The 24,082-nt window shown below is 37.2% G+C and overlaps 1 protein-coding gene across 3 annotated transcripts in view; it reads right to left on the bottom strand.

Annotated features, from left to right (window-relative positions):
• Nucleotides 1–2,678: 2,678 nt before the first annotated feature.
• GUCY1B1 (guanylate cyclase 1 soluble subunit beta 1) overlaps nt 2,679–24,082 on the bottom strand; it is a 43,950-nt gene continuing 22,546 nt past the window's right edge. For 2 of the 3 annotated variants that reach the window (XM_025874361.2, XM_073892403.1), the window contains 10 exons: nt 19,491–19,688; nt 15,843–16,073; nt 14,452–14,568; nt 13,348–13,481; nt 10,648–10,845; nt 7,855–8,092; nt 6,662–6,802; nt 5,768–5,922; nt 5,100–5,226; nt 2,679–3,879 (listed from right to left, as the gene is read on the bottom strand). In XM_025874361.2, coding sequence (XP_025730146.1) covers nt 3,856–3,879; nt 5,100–5,226; nt 5,768–5,922; nt 6,662–6,802; nt 7,855–8,092; nt 10,648–10,845; nt 13,348–13,481; nt 14,452–14,568; nt 15,843–16,073; nt 19,491–19,688 — 1,563 coding nt within the window. In that variant the 3' untranslated portion in view covers nt 2,679–3,855. The remainder of the gene's footprint in view (nt 3,880–5,099; nt 5,227–5,767; nt 5,923–6,661; nt 6,803–7,854; nt 8,093–10,647; nt 10,846–13,347; nt 13,482–14,451; nt 14,569–15,842; nt 16,074–19,490; nt 19,689–24,082) is intronic. The other variant, XM_073892404.1, reaches the window with a different exon arrangement.

The following is a 24,082-nucleotide window of genomic DNA, read 5'->3' as shown; positions in this document are numbered from 1 at the left end:
GTAACCAAAGAAAAACAGAGAGAAATATAATTACATCAAAATTTAAAAATTTAAGCTTCAAAGGGTACTACCAAGAAAGTGAAAAAACCCCACATATTAGGTGACAATATTTGCAAATCATGATCTGGTAAGTCTAGTGTACGGAATATAAAAACTCCTGCAACTCCACAATTAAGAAAGCAAAATAGCTCAATTTATAAATTTGGCAAATAATTTGGGTTTTTTCCCCAACTTTTCAGTAGCCAAATATCTTTCATTGGTAATGTTATTAAGCTTATATTTTGCAGACTAGACATGGGAAGAAGAAAAATGGCCACAAAACGGTGAAGGAAAACAAAATGCCAGGACCCTCTCACCCATTCATTTCCTCTGAAAAAATCCACAGGGAGAAAATGAGCATTCCTGTATTACAGATGATGATACCGTGGTTCAGAGAGGTTCCCGGGCCTTCTGACTTTTACCCCTGCCAAGTTCCTCGCCCATGTGGTGTGGTAGTAATCATCCACGCTTTCCTACCTCATGATAAACGGCCACACCTCATCAAAGCCCAGCACACTTCAGCTCTGCTTCCCACACCATCACCAACGCTCCTGCGCCTCTGTGGGCCCCTGGTGCGTCAGTCACCAGTCCTGAGCACAGGGGGAGCTGCCCGGGTCTCTCCGGAGTTGTGGGACGCCCACAGTGGGCGCCAGCGCGGGAGAAGAGCCCAATGGCGGTGGGAGCCCGGGAATGGGGGGAGTTGGGGGTGTGGATCCTGGGCAGCCCAGCAGGCAGCTGGACACTCCCCCTCCAGCTCTGGATCAACACCTCTACTCAACGCCTTCAAGGCAGAGGGCGGCGGTAAGGCGGTCAATGGGGACCCCATGGGTGGCCTGGCAGCACCGCCCACCGACTCCAAAGAGCAAATAATTTGAATAGGAATTTCTTCAAGCAAGATATACAAATGACTACTCAGTACATGAAAAGATGTTCAACATGATTAGTCATTAGGGAAATACCGACCAAAACCACGATGGATGGCCCTTCATGCCCACCAGAATGGCTTAGATCAATAGGACGGACAATATAGAAAGTGCTGTGCAAGATGTAGAGAAATTGCAAGCTTCATACGCTGCTGGTGGGAAAGAACACTGGTGCAGCCACCTTGGGAAACTGCTTAGCAGTTCCTCACAAAGTTAAATCTAGAGTTCCATATGCCCCAGAAATTAAACTCTTAGGTATATACACAAGAAAACTGAAAACACATGCACACAAAAGCTTGTCCACAGATGGTCACAAGAGTATCATTCATATTAACCAAAAGTGGAAACAACTCAAATGCCCATCAGTTTATGAATGGGTAAACAAAAAGTGGTATATCCATACAATAAGATATTATTCAACCATAACAAGTAAGGAAATACTGATTTATGGTACAACATAGACAAATATTGAAAACATTACACTAAGTCTAAGAAGCCAGATACAAAAGGCCACATATGTATGATTTTGCTTTTATGAAATGCTCAGAATGGGTCGATCCTTAGAGACGGAAAGTAGATTAGCATTACCAGGGGCTGGGGGAAGCGATTAATTGGGATCGACTGCTCATGGTTACAGGATGTCTTTTGGGGGTAATGAAAGTATTCTGGAATTAGATGGTTGTACAACTTTGCGAATATACCAAAACTACTGAATTGTACACTTTTAAAGAGTGAATTTTATTGGGTTATAGCTCAACAAAATAAAATCCAGCAGGCCACAAAAAGCTAGAAAATGGATTAAAAGGGAATTGTTGAAAATTTAATAAATTTTTAATAACTCTAGAATCCAGGTGGCAGGGGAATACGACTCCTATACAACTCCTTTGACCTTTTCTTTATGTTTAAAATTCTTATCCAAAAATGTTTGTGAAGTAATTGACCAGAAACAATTTTTTTTAAAAAACAAATACGAAGCAATCAGGGTCAGTGCAACAGAGAGACTTCAAGGAATTTAGAAATTAGGAAGAGAACTTTATGCAAAGCAAAGTCAATGCACAGGATCGCTGCTGTCCATGAGGATAAGGCAGGGGAGAAACAGGAGACACTGAGCGTAGGCCACTGGACTTGGCCTAGAGCCTTGCTTCTTTTTTTTTTTTTTTTATTTTATTGTGTTGTTAATCACCATACATTACATCATTAGTATTTGATGTAGTGTTCCATGATTGATTGTTTGCATATAACACCCAGTGCTGGCATTGATTCACCTTTAAAGGAGACCTTCCTAAAACCCTCCCCAATCTCCCTGCCCTCTCCTGTTCCCATCCTACCTTCATCCTCTCCTTTCTCATTCGCTAAGTAATCATTCAGTATGTTAACTATGTTTCATCACTACCAGTCTCACATATTTTAATTAATTGTATATGTGTCTTTCACTCCTAAAAGACTGAGATCCTCAAGGCTGTTGTCATTTCCTATAGATCTGTGGATCTGCCCTCCAGGTCTAATCTTGCTTCTGCCACTTTGTTGGTACTAAAGAAAAACAGCGTTTGAGGATAAGGCTATCTAAGAGGAGCCATTCAACTGTGTAAGAACAGTGAATCGAAATTAATTTAAAGTGCAGAATCAGGCAAATTATAAAATGTACTTATAAAAATGACAGTAATAATATGGCCAATAATAACATTAATATCATTTTTGTTGAAATACAGTCTAGAGACAAGTGGAAAAAATAATTTATTGCGATTCTCTTACACATGAACATGGGACATTTATACATATTTAGAGGTGCTGATATGAAATGCTAAATTTAAAGACAAACATTTTTACACAAAAGTAGTTGCACTATATTTTATAAAGGTAGGTCTTAATAAATTATCAGAGATATTTAAGAACAATAGGCCAATTATTCCAACAGGAATGCTTTCTATGTCAAATTTAAAGTAACTTTTCTGAACGTGATGGCCTGGATATAATCACATTTTTCCAAGCTAAGAAAAAGAAGCTCATTTCTGGAAAGAAAAGGCCAGAAATGGCCCTTTCGGGGGCATCCCAGCAGTGTCTCCAATTTTATTCTTGGATGTGGTTAGAGCGCCTAACATTTATCCCAAGCTAATGTAATAGCTCAGTGTAGAACAGTACGGCTTTTTATGACTGTTGCATGTGGTTAATGAGATTTAATACAAGGGATATAGTACAAATGAGAATTTTAGAGGAATTATAATGCCACATGATTGAGTGAACCACCAAATATTTTGGTAGCAGAAATGTGCATCCTCTATTTTTGAAGGAAAATGAGCACAATTCAAAATAGTCACTATTTTCTTAGCATGGTATATTAATTCTTATTCTGGGAATCTGAAAATAAATGGCACTTTTTCCCCTAAAACTTGGAATTCACTCCTTATAAAATGATTTCTATAATGATGTACACCAACGTGATATAAACTTTGTTGTATGTTATTATAGTCATGAAAATATACATAGACATATACATGGAACACTAAGCAGATTTGGTAAGCCATGATATGATATATACACATGACCAAATACTGTTCAGTGTCACTTAATTAAATTCAACAAATATTTATTGGGTGCCTACCACTTGCAAATTACCATGCTCGGCAATGCTTGTGGTAGATCTTAAAACACAGGAAGCTCACATCATTCACATCTAAAGCCAAACTTCAGGTAATATACTAAACCTTGAACATAATCAAAAGCAGAGCTAAGGTTGAGTAATGAATCATGAAAGCTATACCAAGGAGAAAGGCTTGGGATAACTGCAAAAGACAAAGCGAAATCTGTATCCACAGGGAATGATGGCTCCCAGGCTTGGCACGTGACAGTGGACAAGCGCCCATTCTGCGGTCTTCTTCATCCCACAGTCTAACATTCAGTCATCATCCTGTGTTGTTTCCTTTAAAGAGTAGAATAAACAGGGATTCATTTTGTGATAATAAAGCTAGGAGTATCCCCCAAAATATTTTCTTTCTTTTTTTCTTCAGATGGAAGTGTGATCTGCATTCACATCTGTTTTTCTGTCCTCTCACCCTAATTCTGGGCCACCCACCTAAAATGAGCAACACTTGAGGTAGCGTTTAATTTATCAGAAGAACACCCGTAAGCATGTCAACACCACAAGTAAACTATTTAAAGTAAAAAGAGCAGAAAGAAGATAAAGATAAATATTTTAAAATTTGGCATTCCATTCCTTTTAGGACTTAGGCTCTACCAGCATTTTTAGGGGATGTATGCATATGGAAAAAAGAAATATAATCAGCGAGTCTCACTCCCCTCTAAAGAACCAATACATCAACAAGGGAACAAAGTCTCAAACTCGCTCCTGATGCAGCGCACTGCATTTGGGAACAAAGGGGGCATGACCTTGGTGTGTGCAAGCCCGGTGGGAGTCGGGATTCCGGGGCGGAGGGCCAGCGTCTGAGAACTGTTCTAGCATATGGCTTCCAGCTAGAGTAGGACCATAGCTCTAGCGCGAACCTGAGGCTCCCCCACACAATCATTCAGGTTCGGGAAGATTATAAATCGCTCTTCTTTCTAGGAAAAACGCCCAAGGGACTAGGACGTCTAGAGATCACCAAACACTCCACAGGGAGATGGCTTGACCCTCGGAAGGACCCGAAGCTTCATGACGAAGTAAACTCCCATAAGTTGTGGTCCTGACTCTGCCCAGTGGTGATCTCAGAATGGCTTAAGGAGCTAAGGAAAGAGTCCGGGGAGTCTCTCAGAGCCCTTTCACCTCAGCCGTGTTTGAGCCAGATTTTGGTGGAAGAACAAAAACAAAACAAAACAAACAAACAAACAGACAAAACAGGTCTTCCCCATCTGGTGCTTTTGATTTTAATTTCATGAGAGGACAAAAGCCGGCAACCATAAAGTATCCCCTAAGAAGTTTTTATTGTTCTAACTGGCTCATTAATGTTTCAGTATTTCCGCCAGTATTTCCGCTACTTTACTTGAGAGTTCACTTCTGTAAACAAGAGTTCTTTTCAAATAAAACATATACTCAGTGATTATAAATTAGCTCTCTCTATATTTTACTTATTTATTTATTTTTAGCTGTCTATATTTATATTCTGTTTTTTTTAAAAAAAGGAATTGCATGCTGTTTAGTCATACCTCTGTTCCTGTATTTTTTCTGGAAAGAAACCAAACTTGCATTGGCTCTTTTTTGCCCTTCATGGACACAGGGCCTCGGTGCTCCAAATGGAACTGTGGATCTGAGTTTTCTGGTGTCATAAGACATCTAAAAGACAGGGGACAGGGAATAGGGTAGGAGACATATGGAGTATGGTTGCATGGAGAAAGTGACATGAACCAAAATTAGAAATAGAGACAATAATGACACACACTACAGTTTTATTTAAAGGTAACACAAGGTTTTAGTAACAATGATCATATAGGGAATTCCTAAAGTGGTGTGAAATCATTAAAAGTAGGAGTAATGATCCAGTCTTCTCGAATAAGAAATAAATAATCCGAAGAGCGTTAAGTGATGACTGCTTATTTTTTAAAGATTTTATGTACGTATGTATGTATTTATTTGGCACAGAGAGAGAAAACAAGCAGGAGGAGTGGCAGGCAGAGGGAGACAGAGAAGCCTGACTCCAGGCTCGACCTCAGGACCCTGAGATTATGACCTGAACAGAAGGCAGACGCTTAACCAACTGAGCCACCCAGGTGCCCCATGATGACCGTTTAAAAATAACAAAATCACTGAGAGTTAAGCCGCACGTAAAGAGACATTTTTCTTGCAAATCAGTAAATACTAAGACATGTTTTCTTACCTGTACGTATATTCAGACACATTTATTTTTCCTTTTTCTCCAGTGGTTTCTGTTCTGCTTGTGAGGTTAACGGTATTTCCAAAAAGGCAATATCGAGGCATCCTCTGCCCTATGACACCAGTAACTACCTCTCCAGTGTGTATCCCTATTGTGATCTGCAGAAATCAAACCTTTGTTTCAATAAGTTCAATCACCAAAACACTAATTTTTGATTACTTTATATTACAGAATGTAGAGTCATCATATAAAAATCATAGGAATTCTCCAGAAATCCAAGTATATTACAGCATATTTATAAAATAGAAGAACTCCAAGTGTATTTATAAAAATAAAAAACCCTCACAAAATCTGTCTTCCAAGAGAAACATTCTTTTTCTAAAGCCTGAAGATTTCAAAGATATGAATCTTGTAACTTATATGAGACACAGGAAAAGAGATTTTAAAAACAAACTGAGGGTTCTAGAGGGGAGGGGGGTGGGAGAATGGGTTAGCCTGGTGATGGATACTAAAGAGGGCACGTTCTGCATGGAGCACTGGGTGTTATACACAAACAATGAATCATGGAACACTACATCAAAAACTAATGATGTAATGTATGGTGATTAACATAACAATAAAAATAAAAATAAATAAATAAACCAGAAAGGACAGGAAGTTTTATCTCATCCTCATGATTTCAGCACATGGAATAGACTAAGTAATTTCAAATAGGTGGACAGATTTCCCATCTCTACGAAAAAATGGAATACAATGGGTTTGAAAAAGATTATATGTAGTCCTTGTTCTCAAAGAGTCTTTCCTTATACATAATTAATAATTGCCTGGTAAAAAATGTGAGTCAGATGTCCACAAAGGTCTACTACTACTATTATAATATCTGTTTTATTTACTAACCTGAACAGATTCGCCGTCCACTTGAACCTGACCAGCAATTTCCATCATGTCCAAGGCCAGGTGGCAAATAGATCGTGCATGGTGGATGCACGGCTCTGGTAAACCACTCACTGTCATATACTTATCACCAACTGTCTCCACCTAACACAGCACATATAATTTACATGTTCATTGGTTAGAATAAACATTACCATTTCATTTGCTACCCTTATATATAAACAATGTTTTTCCAAGGCTACCAGTAGCTTTAAACTTTCCTTCTCTGAATTCTTTTAAAATTCTAGTGCACTCAACTCCAATAAGATTGTAATTGTAATAAAAACTTGTAATTATTTCAAATTTACACACTGGCACTTGAGGTCTTTGATTACAGGCAGGTACAGACCGAGCATTATTCTCTCCCTAATAATTCCTGGTTTCTCACCCCAGATACCTTACAATTCAATAGGACATTTAATTACCAACAACTCCCTAAAATAATGATGGGTTACGGCACAAGAGACACTGCCCAAAGCCCAGTGATTTACCATGTTCATTAACCATTTATATTTTGATGTGCTCACAAAGTGTTCCAGTGTACTTCAGAAAACCACTCTAAAATAGATAGATTTTGTGGCACTCCTATTGCTCCAGATGCCTGGAGATGGTTTAGTTAACATTCTTGCTTTTATGAAGCAATAATCCCCTGACTTCAGTTTTCCAATATTAGAGTTGTTTTTAATTGGAACAAAGAGCAGAAATGCCTTATAAATGTTTATCTTCAAGTCAGTGTTATCTAAAAGCAAATCAGAGTCCCCAGTACCCTTCTCCTGCTCTCCGACTTCTTTCCTATGCAAAGCATTTATATATTTCAGTAAAAATGTCTCCTGCAGAGCACTACAATGAATTTTATGTTTATATTACATGTGATAAACAACCTGCACAGATTCATTAATGTAAGTGCAAATGAGCTGCTGAACATTTCATTTTCACCAGGGGATCATCAGCGCTACTCCTTTCGGTTACCAGGAAGAGAAAGTTTTGTAACAAGAGGGAATTATTTAAGAAAACGGCAAACAGTGAATACACGGAGGCTGGCTGCGTCATGGTTATAGGGCTAGCGTTCAGAGAAGGTGCCTGCAGTGCCTCTGAGCGTTAGGGTCCCAGAATTCAGACTCGGAGGAGCCCTGCATTAGGATACGATCTGGACTTGCCTTATAAACAAATGGATTTTTCCGGGAGTCGGTCAATGTGTCAAATCTGGTGTAGAGGTCATTGAGGAGGTTTACAATCTTCATGGCCCCTTCTCCAGATGCATGCTTGCTACAGAAAGCATTGAAGCCCACAATGCCACTAAAGAGGATGGTCACATTGTCGTATCTTTTGGCAGGCACCGGACGCTTGTGTCTCAGCTCATTGGCAACAGACGGAGGGAGGACAGAATACAACAACCTGTTCAGTTCAGCGGGGTGGGGAAAAAGCCACAGTAAGAAATGCTGGGAAGAGCTTTAGTGCTTCTACTGTCCACCTCCTAGAGCTTTGATGTCGTGTGTACTGTAAAATCCTGGAGTGGTAATAGGACACCCATTACTGTCCATTTATGTAAGGGAGGTATCAAAGATACTGACATTTATTTGTTTTAATCACATACAACATTTCCACATACAAACCAGTTCATACCAAATGAAAATAAGCCAAACAAATAAATAGGCAAAGCGGAAGACTGGCCATAGGATGCCACAGTTTTCATCTGTGGGACTGAATTCCGACCTGCCATTATGGTTCACAGTATGAAAGCTGTCATCACGAGCACTTAAAACGCTGAGTAGCATAATACCAGGACCATGTTTATCTCTTAGGAATAAGAAATCCACCTGAATTTGTGTAAATAATATTAAAAGAAGTAGATTTCGGGGCACCTGGGTGGCTCAGTCGGTTAAGCGTCTGCCTTCAGCTCAGGTCGTGATCCCAGGGTCCTCAGATCCAGCCCCTCATTGGGCTCCCTGCTCAGCGGGGAGCTTGCTTTTCCCTCTCCCTCTGCTCCTCACCCCTGCTCGTGGTCTCTCTCTCGCTCACACTCTCTCTCTGTCAAATAAACAAAAATCTTAAAAAAAAAAAAAAAGGTAGATTTCTCTTCAGTTTCATGCATGCCTCACTCCTCTGTGGAAGAAACTGATAAACCAGATGAAGATTGGACTACGCAAGAAAAGACTGTATTTCTATAGGTAATACAGAGATTACTCTGATGGCTTCAGGGATTACACTGAGGGACAAGCGTGGTAAGCACAACAGGAAGGGGATGAGAGCTGAGGGTTGACAGGAGAGAAGCAGAAACAAGGGCAACCGATGTCTCTTGGCATGAGGATCCAGCAGAACAAATGATGCCTCTCTGCTTTTTTCTTCCCTGTAGCCAGAGGGCATTCCATGCTAAGTTTAATCTTACAGGCTTCATAAAATATGCTATTTTCAGGGATGAAGTTGTACCACTCATTAATCAAACCTACAGTTTGGACTGCTTCTCAAACAGGGGGAGGAATTTGAGCTGCCTGCCCTATATGCTTTCTGAAATTTGCAAAATACCTGGATAGACTAAGTAGTCCACTTAGGGCCACAAGGAAAGTGAAGAGGTCTCCAAGAAACTAAGCATAGCTTAGTCCAGACAAGTGAATTAAGAAGCTAAGGATAAAGACGGACATTAAATGGCATTCTCCATGACATCCATGTTATTAATCCATGTTATTAATGCATAGTTAACTGATGTGTTTATGCGTTGACACAGCATTCATCCAAGGGCAGCTTCACATGTATCAATGGAAAGAAAAGTATAGAAAGTGATGCCGTTATCAATACCTGGGTGTTCAAGAAGAATGAAATAGTTCTTATGTATCTTAAGTATTCAAAGGAATTATTTGAAAATGAAGAATTATCTTTTTTTTTAAGGTTTTCTTTTCTCCCATGACAGGGAAAACTATTGGTATGAAATGATCAGATCATCCCACCAAATTTGTGGGTTTTTATATATCCCTTTTGGCTCTAAAAGTTCATATAAAGGTAACTAACATAGCATTTTAACTTATTAAAATTCTAACTATTAACTTTGTTTTGTTCAGAAGCATGCACAAAAGACATAATTTTATTCCTTAAGTTTCAACTATATAATATACATTTTTTGAAGTTATTGAAACTTAAGGAAGTTTTATCCTTAATGCTACTCGTCCAATTTTTCACAATTTAACCCACCATTCATAGAAAAATCGTAGTTTTAGACTGTTTTTTTTTAAAGATTTATTTATTTATTTGAGAGAGAAAGAAAACACATGGGGGTGAAGGGGGCAAAAGGAAAGAGAGAGAGGCTTTCAAGCAGACTCCCCGTTGAGCACGGAGCCCGAAGTGGGGCTCGATCTCACAACCCTGGGATCGCCACCCGAACCAAAACCAAGAGTCTGACCCTGAACTGACTGAGCCATCCAGGTGCCCCAGATTTTATTTTTGTTAACATATTTCATTACAGATGCAATTGTTGTGATTACAAATGACATCACAATCTGTCAAATTCATATCTGCCAAGCCCTAAAATAATCTAGACTCCGAGAAATCTTTTAAAAGACAATGGTCAGTTCTAAGTACAGTGTTCTACGTAACCCTCAGAACCCAGGCAGTCCCTGGCAAACAGAGGATACTCAGTACACAGCTCTCACATGAAGGAAGGAATGAATAGAGAGTTCAACATTAAATACGCATTTGAATTATTGTACTGATTTTCCGAGAGAGCTATTTTGGCATCTGTTCTTTCAACATGGTTTATAAAAATAGAAGACATATTTCCACTACCATTAAGACTGATTTATTTCTGTATGCATAATTTCTTTTTAAGTGACATGGAAGGTTTTATTTACTACTCTGGAGCTACAATGGGCTCCATGCCTCTTTGGTGTGGTGATCAGACTTAACTGTAGCTGAGTCACAGTATACGATGCCCTTCCTTCACCACGAGGTTACATTCTTACGTGTCTGTCTTTTTCTTTTCATCTTCCAAGGCTCTTAACGTGAGCTGCAGCCTGTCTGTGAGGATTTCCAGTTCTTGGGTCAGTTTGTATTCCTCTCTGAATTGTTCTCCCAAAAGAACGAGATCGCGTGTGGCGTCGTGCAGAGGGATGTCACTCAGATACAGACCTCTCCTTGTCAGATCGTCAAGATTCATCACACTGTCATACAGGGAAATGAGGCAAAATCAGTGCCAACTTGTCTACATGATAATCCTGAGCCTAATGACTATACAGGAGTATAACTCTGTCATCTCCTTCCATTCAATTTCTCCCACCCATTCAATAGGTCAGGTTAAAGACAAGAAAATTTGGAGTCACATGAAGACTATGACTTCATTCTTTTATATATTTAAAAATCTATCAAAGACACACATTTTGCCAAATCACCTTTTAGATGCCATCAGCCTAAATTGAAAGTTAAGGTAGAAATCCGTCCCATGAGACCTGATCAGGTATTTATCACAAGGCTGTTATTCACTGCTATCACATTTTCCTCTCGTTATAAAGAGATGAAGACAAATTTCTTTCTACCCTCTGTAACAGGGATGATAGTGCTTCTTTTGAGAACCCAGTTCATTTTGGCCTTACGGATTCTTGGACTCTTGTAACTGGTTACTTTTCCTCTTTAGGTGCAATGATTAAAAGTTTATAATCAGATTTATGACCTGAGGTATTTTATGTATTTATGACTTTGTGACATGTATTTTATGTGCTACTCTTCCTTCTGGTTCTAATTTCTTCTACCACCCTTCTTTTCTTGGAAAATTTTTCTCATTTTTGAAACATTATTTAATCTTGCTAGATTTTATGCATCTCTGTAACCTAAGTTATTTTTACCTAAGTTATTTTTAGAATAGCGATGATCTGGTAAGTGACTGCTTTTTAAAACTTTATTTTTTGCTTAAAATGTCTTAAGGTTATGTTATTGGATTGAATTTTTTAAACACAAAGTAACTACTTCTGGGCATTCCCAATAAGAATTTCTCTAAAATGACGTAACAAGTTTTGACTTTACTGAAGAATTTTAGATTGATAAAATGTCTCCTTGTTATACGTTCTCAGCAGAAATGTCCACAAATCAAAGCAAAAATTAGCATGTCAGTATAGAAAAATAAAATGATCAAAGAGTTAACTAATGAAACACATGGTCTCTTTAGATTTTGTTAAAATGCATATGTATGTTAAAGCTCACTTTCAGAAAAAACCCATCTGAAAAGAGGTCAGATCATCTGCTAAATGATATACAAGACCTACTCATGAGTAGAGAAAAAAAAGATTATAATCTTAAAATGAAAAGGGCTGAAAATGCTCATATCGAGTTAGAAAACAATCAAATTATGTCTCACTCTTCCAAAAATTATTCTAATGGACTATTAACATTTTTTTCCTAAAGTTAAACTAATCGTCTTGAAATTATTTACTTTACAACTAAAACTACTTTTAGGTGATTTCATTTAATGGAAGTACAAATCTTTCTATACATACGGACAGGTACAATATAACAAACTGTGAATATGTCACTATGTGAATTTCTGCATATGGCAATTAACAAGAAGACTCCAAATTGTCTGCTTCTGTTTCCAAAGAGAACTTTACCTCCATGAATAGAAATTGTCCCTACTGAAAAGCTGTCATTCTACTAAAGCTCAACTGGAAAAGAGGCAAAAGAAACAAACACTTAAAGTAGATGAAGATATAGTAGATCAATGTAGGTGACTAATTAAAAAATATAAAGAATTTATGTTCTCTAATTTTGTCTCTTTTATTTTTGTGATACATATTCTCAGGAAAAAAAGTCATTAGTCTTATGTAGTCTTTAATAGTGTATTAAAGGAAGTTGTACAAAGTTTCTTATGTTTTTCAGAGATTTTAAGGCAGTATCTTTAAATGAAAAGTGATCATGGCGAACTTTAAATTTTTAGCCAATAGCTCACCAAAAATGCTTGATTGAATGTGTTACTAAATAATGTGTATAGCTTTCAGTTACACAAAGTTATAAATACACAAAATATCACCTAACAAGTTCCAGTTACCTTTTTCTAAGTAAATGTAGATATATTTCTCTTATTTTGAGTTCCCATGCATCTTTTAGTAAAATGGTTTGTCAAATTGGAAAAACAACATCCTACAGTTTTACTTCCCTCTCATGTTTATTATAAATAACATAATTTACATAAATTTCAATGTAATACTATATTTTGAATAGTGAATCCTGATTAAAGTTGCTATATATTTTTGATATAAAATAGTTCAAATCCAGAAATAATTTTAAAAAGTAATTTCTCAGTGCCAAACATATCCATGTATTCATGCCATCATATTAGAAACTCTACAGAATTGCTTTTCTATATGACACCTCTTTGGAAGGTATAAAGCTATAGAATTAGCTACCTGCAGATGAGATTTTTCCATGATCTAATGGCATTAACACTCAGCAGACTGATTAAGACAGGACAAATAAAAAAGAATACATGATTTCTTCTGAGCTTATTACAAATGTGAAATGAAATTATCTTTGTTATAGAGAGGTATATAAACAAGGTTGTAAAATCTGATTACACTTAGAACATGTAGACATGATTAAATAAAGTGTTATTGAATTTCTCTGTTAGCTAAAGATGGGTACTTATATCCATTATAATTAATCTAAAAAATGATTACCTTGGTGAACACAGAAAAAGTATGCTATCTGCTTCAGGTAAGTAGATCATTTGACCCTTGAGACGTAAGCAGCTGATCTCAGTCCCAGTCAGTTCATCCTCACATTCTAATTTCTCTACATCCAACAATCCTTCCTTGAAAAGGCAAGACATAACCATTAACTAGTACCTTTCTCCCTACCTAACAATTCAGCAAAAAAGCAGGACACGCATGCTTCATTTCCCACCAAACCATAAGGGAGAATAAATGCACCAAGTAGATGAGGAAGGGCATTTCACCAAGATGGTACTAAGTAGTAAGCAAAGTTGGCTACCTGGCAAACACTGCAGGGAAATGAATTGACCATCTCCTTTAAACCCAGAAAGACAATAGGTGTACTACTGTTGGCATATTTGTTTAAAGCTGCCGTGAATCGTATTTCTGATTTTCTAGTAGGGCTACAACACATAATACTAAGTTCTAGCAAAAAATAAACCAAGCGTCTCCATTCTCCACGTGTGGATTCACAGAACAGCTGAGAGTAGTTCCAAATACATAAAGTACGTGTGGGTAAGGCCGTTGCGAGGGCTGCAGGAAGGACAAGATGTGTACTCTACGACACTTTTGCTATACCAATCTGCAGAATGGAAACTATGAGATCTGGGTGCTACCTAAATAATCAACTGAATGAATATGTTATCACTTTTATTTTCCCACAAAAATGGCATGAAGAATAATAGACAATTTAAGGAAGAATTAAATCAGGGCTTTGATTGAAATTTAAAAACATCTTTATCAGTTTTGATTTCTAAAATAGCACATGGTAGCTTTGGGGAGTAAAAGATGTTTGTTTTATTATGTGAAACTGACCTGTCCCGATGAGACAGTCTCAAAACTTATTTTTGTTAATTCTGATCAGTTGATAAAGGTTCCACTGGCCCTCAGGCAAACCAAAAATCAGTAACATTGCCTTTGAAATAGGACTCCCTCTGAGGTTTTGGTTGGGATCTGTCTATACCTTCTCCATATCATGGAATGGTAGAGTAGCTAACTTTCCCTCAGGGCCACTTCTAATTTGTAACATCCCTTACTCAATCACATTGAAAGACGTAACATCTTAATTACCTTGCTTCTCAATACGAAAACCGTATTGATGTGTGAAAGGATCCCATGGAAACTAATGTCAATATGAGGACGAACGAGAGAGAAGACGGACAACAAGCTGCAGTTCCCAGGGTGGAGCTACAATGTAGATGAAAAGAAAAGAACATGTGATTAGCTGAAATAATTCTTTTGATTTGAGATTAGATTAAGCCAGCTCAAAAAGACTTAAAAATAGAAAACCATAATCACTTGGTAGGGGAATTGCCTCAACCATGGACTCCTCTCTTGACCTATGTCACTCAGCAATCAAATGGGCATCATATCGTTGCATGAACACGAAACCTAATATGGCTTCAGAGCATTCATATTCAAATATAAGCTAACATAAGTAAGAGAAGCATTTTCAAAGAAGAAAGAAAAGAAACGTGTCTTTTAAAAACGTAGCATGAGGTCTCAAATGCCTGTGGCTTAAGATGAACTTTAAATAGCAAAACCACCAGCAAATGCTCATAGTTTATTAAGAGATGGCTAATAATAATAACAGGTAACAGTTAATAATTGCTTAGACAGTGCACCAAATGTTCTTTATGCGCTCTGTCTCCTCACATTATAATGAAGGGAAAATAGGCAGAGAGAGGCCAGGTAATGTGCTCACATTCATACAGTGAGAGAGAGACAGGGCCAGCATAGGAACCCACACTGTACACTACCCTGCTTCTGGATGTATAGGTCTACAACAGATCCCATCTGGGCTAATCCTCAATTAATAAGTCTCTTTAACTACAAGTGGGAAGTATCTCTAACATGTTAGATACAACTTCAAAAGTTAGTTAAGTGAGAGAAAAAAGTAGAAAGGATTTTTCAAATGGGTCTGAATAATACAAATCAAACGCAGATTCTCATCATCACCCCAACTGTTGTCCTTTGATGCTTTGTCTGCTCAACCCTATGAGAATCTATCATTTTCTTCTTAAGTGTTTGTAAAATTCCCTTCTTTTCCCTGAAAATGTCAATGATTGACTTTGAAAGATATTTGAAGTCAGCGCATATTTACTCAATGAGTGAATAAATAAGTGAAAGACGCTTGTTACCAGAAAATCACCCATTTTCTCGTTTGAAAAAAAAAAAAGCATTCCCATATAATTTTCCCACTGTCCGTGTAAGTGACTAAAACAGAAAAATAAATAAATAAGTGACTAAAACAGAAAAATAAATAAATAAGTAGCTTTCCTAGGGAAAGTTGCAGTATGCTCAAATATACTCAGCTCACATTTGAAAAATTTATGATATGTGATGTGTTGCACATCACATGATATACAGTCAATGTGTTAAATGAATAAATGACCATATGTAACAATGGCGTCTTCATGGCCTTTTGTCTCAGGCCTCAGGGAAGTGTGAGGTCATTTTACCTGGGGAAGCACTCTGTATATGGCATTGCCACACTGAGTAACCACTAGGTCCCGGTCAAATATTATGTGAAAAGGAAAAGCTTTGCAGAAGGTATAGGGGCTGATGCGTGATTCCTGGGTACCATTTTCTTCAAATCTATCAAGATCTTCATAAAAGTCTTCTTCTTTTGACTCTTTTTCTTCAATTAAAAATTGAGTATGATCACATTCTTCATTTCTTTGCTGAATAACCTGGATTTCAAAGGGGGAGATGGTGTTGATTGTCTGCATTTCAGTTTGGTTAAAATACCTAAATACTTAAGAAACTGGTTATGAGAATTGCACTTAGAGGGTTAACTATGCAAATACTATGCATGTCTTAAATAGGAAACTATTTCTAGATATTGTCTTGTGCAATGTGAAAACTGAGTAATTATTTACAATAAAATTGCAAATCTGGTATCGGTCCTTTAGTAGCCCAGATGGCCTCTTGGGTAGAATTAGGAGAAAAGCACCCCCTTGTCCTGGAGGTTCAGCCCACTCAGCCAGGTACACTTGTTCAGTGAACGACCTACAAAGCATACAAAGTGGCTCTATTTAATATGATAAAAAATGATATTCACAGAGAGAAATGAAATTTAATAGAGATATATATTTTAAAATACATGCAATGTCACAGTGGCTGGGTGGCTCCATTGGTTAAGCATCTGACTCTTGATTTCGGCTCAGGTCATGATCACTGGGTCGTGAAATCGAGCCCCATGTTGGGGCTCCGAACTCAGGGAGGAGTCTGCTTGAGGTTCCCCTTCTCCCTCCACCCCTCCCCGGCTCCCACCAAATAAATAAATAAGTAAGTAAGTAAATAAATAAATAAATAAATAAAATCTTTAAAAAAATACATGCAGTGTCATTTTTATCCATCAGTTGGCAATTATGCAAAATACCAAATTGGGTAAGACACAGAAAAAGAGTCATCTCAAATACCACCAGCAGAAGGGGATCTTGATTAAACATTCTGAAGGGTAGACTGATAATATATAAGTAATCCCCAAAAAGTTCTATATTCTCTGATTTAATTACAAATCTAGGAACTCATTCTGAGGAAGTAATCATAATAGTGAGTAAAGCTCTGTAATTTAAAGAAATAACTACATTTCTAAAATATTATTCATAGGCAAATACATTATTAAGGTTTCGAGAAGATGTTTTTTCTTTTGAGTTTAAGGAACTACAAACAACACATCCCCTTAAAAAGGGAAATACTGTATCTCAACTGCGGCCAAATCCAAATGGGAACTAGCTGGGGCAAGAGTTCTTCAGTTACAACTAAATGAAAGCAGAATATTGCTCTTTTTCGCTTTTTTTGTTCAGTTCACTGCGCCATATTCTGAAACTGCAGAATGAATCACAATTAATACGGCCGCTATTGTATATATTCTTTCAAATACAGTTTCCTGACGGAATTAGGATATTACTACTATCAGTGTCATCCTAATCTACTACACCGGCTAAATATCAGTATTCTTACTTATGATTTAAGCATTCTATCCCACTAAAGTTGCTTTTTCTAAAGTTTCATAAACAAAATAAGAGTCAATCTTTAAAATGTTCTGCTCTGATTCCATTTTAGCTACAGGAACTGAATTATATGCAACCTCAATTTACTAATTAATTCCTCAATTCTGCTCTTTTGCTTTGATTAAATTGTCAAAATGAACTGCTTTCTGATCATATTTTTAACCTCTCCTCGGCATATTACTTCTTGACATGGTATAATATTCCTTAAGTAGTTAAACTGTCTGGTAGCTCCGGACCTGTTAAGCTTACAGATTCAACATAATACTTCAGGAAATTAAAAAAGTGCCTTTGACAAAAATTAAATATACAAAACATAACTAAAAATGAAAATATTTCAGAATTCTGTGATGGCGTACTTGAATCAATAAAGGCCACAAGGCAACCTAAATATTGTATAAAGTAAAGCACATAATTAAGTAAAAACTTGAATTTTATATAGAGTGTGCTAATGGCTGTCAGCCTTCCATGACAAATACACTAATAACCATAGCAACTGCAGGATCCAAGTGTGCTCGAATTTGTGTTTCTTTCCTGAAGTTTCTGTGCTTGTCTCTTGCTCAACTTGCCTAAATAAAAAAACAAAACCAAAAGTAGAAAGACACAGTGCATAAAGCCCCTGATGAAGGCTCACTTAGTACAGATGTAGTTGTTAGTGGGGTGCCTGGGTGGCTCAGTTGGTTAAGCGACTTCCTTCAGCTCAGGTCATGATCCTGGAGTCCCGGGATCATGTCCCGCATCGGGCTCCCTGCTCAGCAGAGAGTCTGCTTCTCCCTCGGACCCTCCCCCCTCTCATGCTCTCTCTCTCTATCTCATTTTCTCACTCAAATAAATTTAAATAAAATCTTTAAAAAAAAAAAGATGTAGTTGTTAGTTTGGTACCAGGATCAAAAATGAGGAATGAAAGGTATCTAATATTTTGACTAACTTCCAATGAGATTCCTAATCATGGATAAATTTGTATTCATCGCCCAAGGTTTTAATTTAACTTTTAAATGTCTCTGGATTTGATAAGGTCAAGTTACACAGAGTCCCACTCTCTGGTTGTAGAAAAATTAAGGCCGCACCTGGGAATCACCAAGTGCCCCCATGAAGCATGGACACCAACTCCTGAAAGAAAGAAAGAAAACCACAAAGCCTAACGTAACACTACTAGATGAACTAGACGGGACACTTTTCCAATGTCATCAATTTAAATGCTACAATTTTTATTTGGCATAATACTGTACTTAAAGCTTGGGCTTCACATATGAGCTAGAACATAACTCTGACACCTAGGAAATATCCATAAAGAAAAAAAAAAGCTGAAATGGGGTATCCTTTTCCTTAATTTTCTCTAACTTAGGGCAACTGAAAAATGGCTCTCAAGGCTGAACGTGCTTAGCGCACAAAAAGCAGTTGACTAGGAGAGACCGTGTGGGTCACAAAGAGTCAAACAACAGTTCTCTTTATTGCACACAGCTAAGACCACATATTATCAATAGCAACACAACTTTTAAAGTATAAGACCTGGTTTCTTTCACCTTATAATCTAATAAAAGAATTAGAATTAGAATTAGATCTTTTAAAAAAATAGACTAGATTTAGAATTAGATTTTTTTTAAAAAAGCAAAATTTTTACATCACAAAAGGTGAGATTCCAACTATATTTCAGGGACAGACCAAAAAAATCTACAAAGAAATAATGAACAGCAGAACAATATCTGATTTTATATTCTCTTAGAATTTGACTATCCACATTATGGGTTTTTTGTATGCTGAAGGCATACAGTTACATACAGCTTAGCTAGTCACGTATCCTTCTGCTGCCCAGCTGGTGTGTGCTCACAGGAGATGCAAACTAGGTTTCATGTTGCCTTAAGCAATGTATAATTGGAAAGAGATATCTGCTGCCACAGGGAAAAAAAAAAAATATCCTATAGAATGATTTCCAAGGCCAAATGTAGAGTATTGCTGGTGCAGCACTGTTATAGCTCAAATATATATCTAATGAGGTCCACTGGCAGTGATAACCAAAGGTAAATTCACAGGGTATCATGCTTAATATTCTATATGTCAGATGTGTTCAGAAGAGTCTCCATCACTGACCATTACCTTCATGTCTATTTCGGTGCCATGTATCTGTTGAGCTACTGTTTTGATGATTCCGATGACAATATCCTGAAGTCCTTCTCTCTCTGAGTAGTAGTGCAGAATGAGTCCTTTGCCCTTTTCTGCATCGGTGCATCTAAAGGAAGGAGCACGCATACCCGGGTAGATAGTAGCGAGGTGGTCATGCAGAGCATCAAGGTTCTGCAATAAAGAGGAAATGGCACGAATAGATGATGCCTCCACAATGGCAGCTGACATTGAGAAAACAAGATAGAGAAACAGGGCCCAAATCCGAGGTTAGTTGGCAGAATGATTGAGTGAACGTTCACAGAGCACACAACCTTCCCCTGTGCCCTGGGACAACTGTAAGGTAAGAGCCATGGAGAACGTAAAGCTAAAGCAGTATGATTAAGCCTATGAAACATAAGCATATTATTTTGAGAGGTAATATTTTAGAATTAAAAACATTTTATAAGTTAAAGTAGCAGGATTGTTTCATATTATTAGTACCCTCCAATCAAGATACAGCATCACCACTGACCTGTGAAATAATTATCTTTTGGAATGGAATCTTGGAAAACTAATACATTTACCAGTAAATGTTTTCTGTACTTGTAGCTTTGCCATTAACATAGAACATACCAAACTCCCCAGCATCCTGTTTTACTCACTGATACACAAAACTTATTTTATAATAAATTGCACCATTGCACCAGGGGCAATGGTGTAAACTGTATGTTTTATTTGGTCCAACGTGGTCTTTCAAATAACAGTTCATAATGTGTTAGCCTGTGTGTGTCACACACATGTAGTAAGATACACACATCATAGCACAGTATAAGAATTAAGAGTGAGGTAGCTTTAGAATTAAGTAGACTTCGATTTAAAACATGACATTGTCCTCAGCCCTATAACAGCAGCGAACTGAACTGTCAACACCTAAATGAGCAAGGAAACAATTATCCCCTAGAGACTACATAAAGGAACATAGTCCTGCTGACACCTTCATTATGGTCTAGTGAGACCTTAATGGACTTTGACCAAAAAAATACAGAATAAATTTGTGTTGTTTTAGGCACTTATATTTCTGATGATTTGTTACGGTAGCAATAAAAACTAACACACCAAGCAAATAGTAATCGATCAATAACTGGTCATTATCACTAAAAACAAACAGGTAAAATAAAATAGTTTCAGAATCCCATGAGGATAAAAGAACACATCAAAAAAGAAGGTGCTGGAGAGAGGCCAAAACTAGTTCCAAATGTCTCAAAGAAGCCAATTTAGGAAAACAGAGACGAATCCAGTGAGATATTAGGAAGTGAGTACAAGGTGGCTCCATGGGTGCCCAGATTCAAGAAATACTCCACCAGGGCACCGATGGCACTCTGGTTTAGTTTTTTTCTGTCCCCTCCATTCAATGATTCGTTCATTCTGTAGTTACTCCATATGCATTATGTATTATGAACTGTATGAGGTACAAGCTGGGGGCAGGGTAGAGGGTCAGACACAAATCTGCATGACACGGACCTTGACTTTAAGCAGCTCATGGTTCATATCACAAATAAATGTGCAGAGTGGTCTTGAGGCATAAATATCGGAGCCAATAGCTCAGACTGAAAGAAAGGGGTCCAAAGACTTCAAGGTGAAGAGAAGCCCTGAGCTAGGTCATGAAAGGTTTGACGTTCTGATTCAGAGAATTATTTCAATAGTCTTCTCAGTTGAGTGAATCTGGTTTCTTTTTCAACTGCCTTCATGCCTAGTGATTTTTGTTTTCTTCCTGAAAATTACACCTGTTAAAATCAAATTGGGCCCACTCTTAACAAAAGTTTCAGTTTGTCCTGATTGCCTCTAGAGGTTGCTATTGCCATATAAAAGGAATCCAATATGGCAGACACTAAGTATTGGACAGTTTATGGAAACTGCAAGCCACTGAAGGCCTAAAACTATTTTACTTGGTTGAGTCGTAGGAAGTTCTTATAAGTTTTCCTCATGAAAATTCTTCCCTGGGAAGGGAAGACGTGAAGGCTGTTCCTTTATAACTCTTCCAGATCCCTTCTACAACTACCGGGGTTGCAAAAAAATGTGAGAAAATCTGGTGAGAAGAAACATCACGAGAAAAGTTGGGTACTTATTTCCATTTCTCACAAAGTAAAAATTGAGCTTGTTGCTGCATTTAGGAAATGTCCTAATGTAGTCAGTCCCAGGTACTATGCTGTGGCTGATTTCAAAGAAAAAAGAAATTGAGTCCAATGATAAATTGAAGTATGTATCTTGATTTCTTTACATTTTTCCCTCTACAAAATGTTCAAATATACCATAAATCAATATGCCAACATCACTTCCATCCTCACCTATTTTCCTCTTGTGTCAAATTGTACCATTAGCACATTTCTATATGCAACTAAACAGATGGCGTGAGACAGTAACTGACACCATTTACATAAGTAGCACCACTGATGCCAACGAAGGCCAGAGATAGGCCTGGGTAGCCCAAGACCCTTGGCCATGAGTCACACAAGGGTAGACACGGCATCTTAAACGTGGACCCACTTTAATTTAAATAAAAATACTAATAATCCTAAGGTATTAAAATTGATAATAAAACACTGCTTAAATTGATCACTTCAAAGCAAGTGGAATACCAAAACGCATCAAGCCAGAATGTTCATCTTTTAAGTTTTTGTGGTAACCAACTCTCCAGAGTTTTACTGTTTTATTGAATTTGCTATTCATTAAATGGACAAGTAAAGTGCTTTCCTGGAGCATAAAAGATTTAACACCACTTAATCTGAGATTGATTTTCTTTAGGTAGTATCTAACATACAAAATACTCCAGGATTTCTTTAGTTGCAGCTTTCCTTACTTGGTTTTACTCTCTCAAAATTCAGGTGATGACCACAGCCTGTCTACTATTAGAAATGGACTTCATGATTAAAAATTAAATTGATTTCATTGAGTACATTTCTATTGCTAAAAATGAGCCTTCTTCATAGTTAAACTGTATTTCTTTGCAGCAACCTAAAAGACGACAAAAAAAAAAAAGATTCTCAAAAAAGCCAAGGGAAAACTCTGTCCACCTTTTATAATATGATCTATATAAAGCTAATTATTCATCCACATGACGGTAGCAATGTAGTCTGGAGAACAAGAGTTTCATATTAAAACTGGTATTCTGTTTTATTTCTAAATATACCATGGGAATAGGTATACAAAAAAAGACCTGAATGGCCAGTTATAAAGAAGTATACGTACATAAAAGAGACATAAAAAAATGTAAACACAACATATATTTTAGCACAGTAGATTCCCAGCGAACAATAAAGCAAAGCTTAAGTATGCTCTGACTTCATTTTTCTTAGCTTTATAAAGTCAGAAAACAAGAAAGGGATAGAGAGCAGGTTCATTTATCTATTTTCTTTCAAGATGCCAAAAAGAGGAGTCAGGTTTTCATTTCACTTCTTATGTTCCAATATCATTTTACTGCTTTTTCTACAAGCAAAACGAATATACTTTTTCTACTCAGGAATTCTGCTAATCCGTAAGTCCAATTCATCTTGTCACCTAGCATTTATTATTTACAGAAGAAAAATGAGTGGTGGCATCCTGGGAAACTGTGGTGGAGATCTGGATTTAGTAAAATCCACAGATTTAGGAAACAAACGAGAATTTATTATTCTTTTGAGAAATACTTTGAAGTTCCATATTTTCAAAGATCTTGGAATGGTTCAAAATAAATGCAAGTTGTCTCTGTAATATGCACAGCAAAAATAAGTTCATACATAATTATAGAGGCAGAGTTTCCAGGAATTAACTACCTCATTTCCCTGCCTCCTCGGCATCTAATGAAAAATATCTAAATGATCCACATGTTAAGCGGGTGGAGTAAGTCGTCGCCTTGAAAGTTTTAAGAGAGATTTTTCAGTCTCCAAGTAGCCTTATCCTAGTGAATGGGGGGAAGGGAGTGGCCTGTGTTACTGGAGAACATGACTGAAGTTTAGATTAGGAAGAAACCTTCAAAATCAGTCATTTCAAACCTCTCTTTTTTAAGGAAGAAAGATGAGATCAAGCATTTCCTTTCTTTATACTTCTTATACTTCTGAAAAACATGACCAACACCAGCATTTGTGTACAAAGCAGCATGCAATTTGAAACATATTTTGTCAAGTTTTATGGGACATAAGTCATTTTAGAACTTGAACATCAAAAAATGAAACAAGCAGCACCTAAATAAAGGTGGAAAACCCAACCCATATAACGGGAAGCACCAAGGCTGGGGTGTGAATAGCATGAGATCAGAACAAGTAAGAAGTTAATGCTTTCATGATACCCCTCCTGCCTTTTCCTCTTGGAGCTACTTCATGGGAAATAGCCCTCCAGCTGAAAAGATACAAGCTTTTTAAGAAGAAATAATGTACGGCACTGTTTAAAAAGAAATTGTATCAGAGTCACTAAAATCGTTTCACTGGTAATATTGTTAAAACTACATATAATTATCATTACCATCCTCTCGAGAAAAGTATGTTAATTAAAGAAAAAAAGGCAAATAATCATAGCTCTGTAAAATATTTTACTTATTATACTGCTTTTAAATT

The sequence above is a fragment of the Callorhinus ursinus genome, unplaced genomic scaffold (assembly GCF_003265705.2).
Source record: "Callorhinus ursinus isolate GAN/ISIS: 27379988/994484 unplaced genomic scaffold, GSC_fseal_2.0 scaffold4, whole genome shotgun sequence".
Classification (NCBI taxonomy): domain Eukaryota; kingdom Metazoa; phylum Chordata; class Mammalia; order Carnivora; family Otariidae; genus Callorhinus; species Callorhinus ursinus.
Note: the sequence above shows the minus strand (reverse complement) of the source record. Positions and strands in the feature narration are given on the sequence as shown.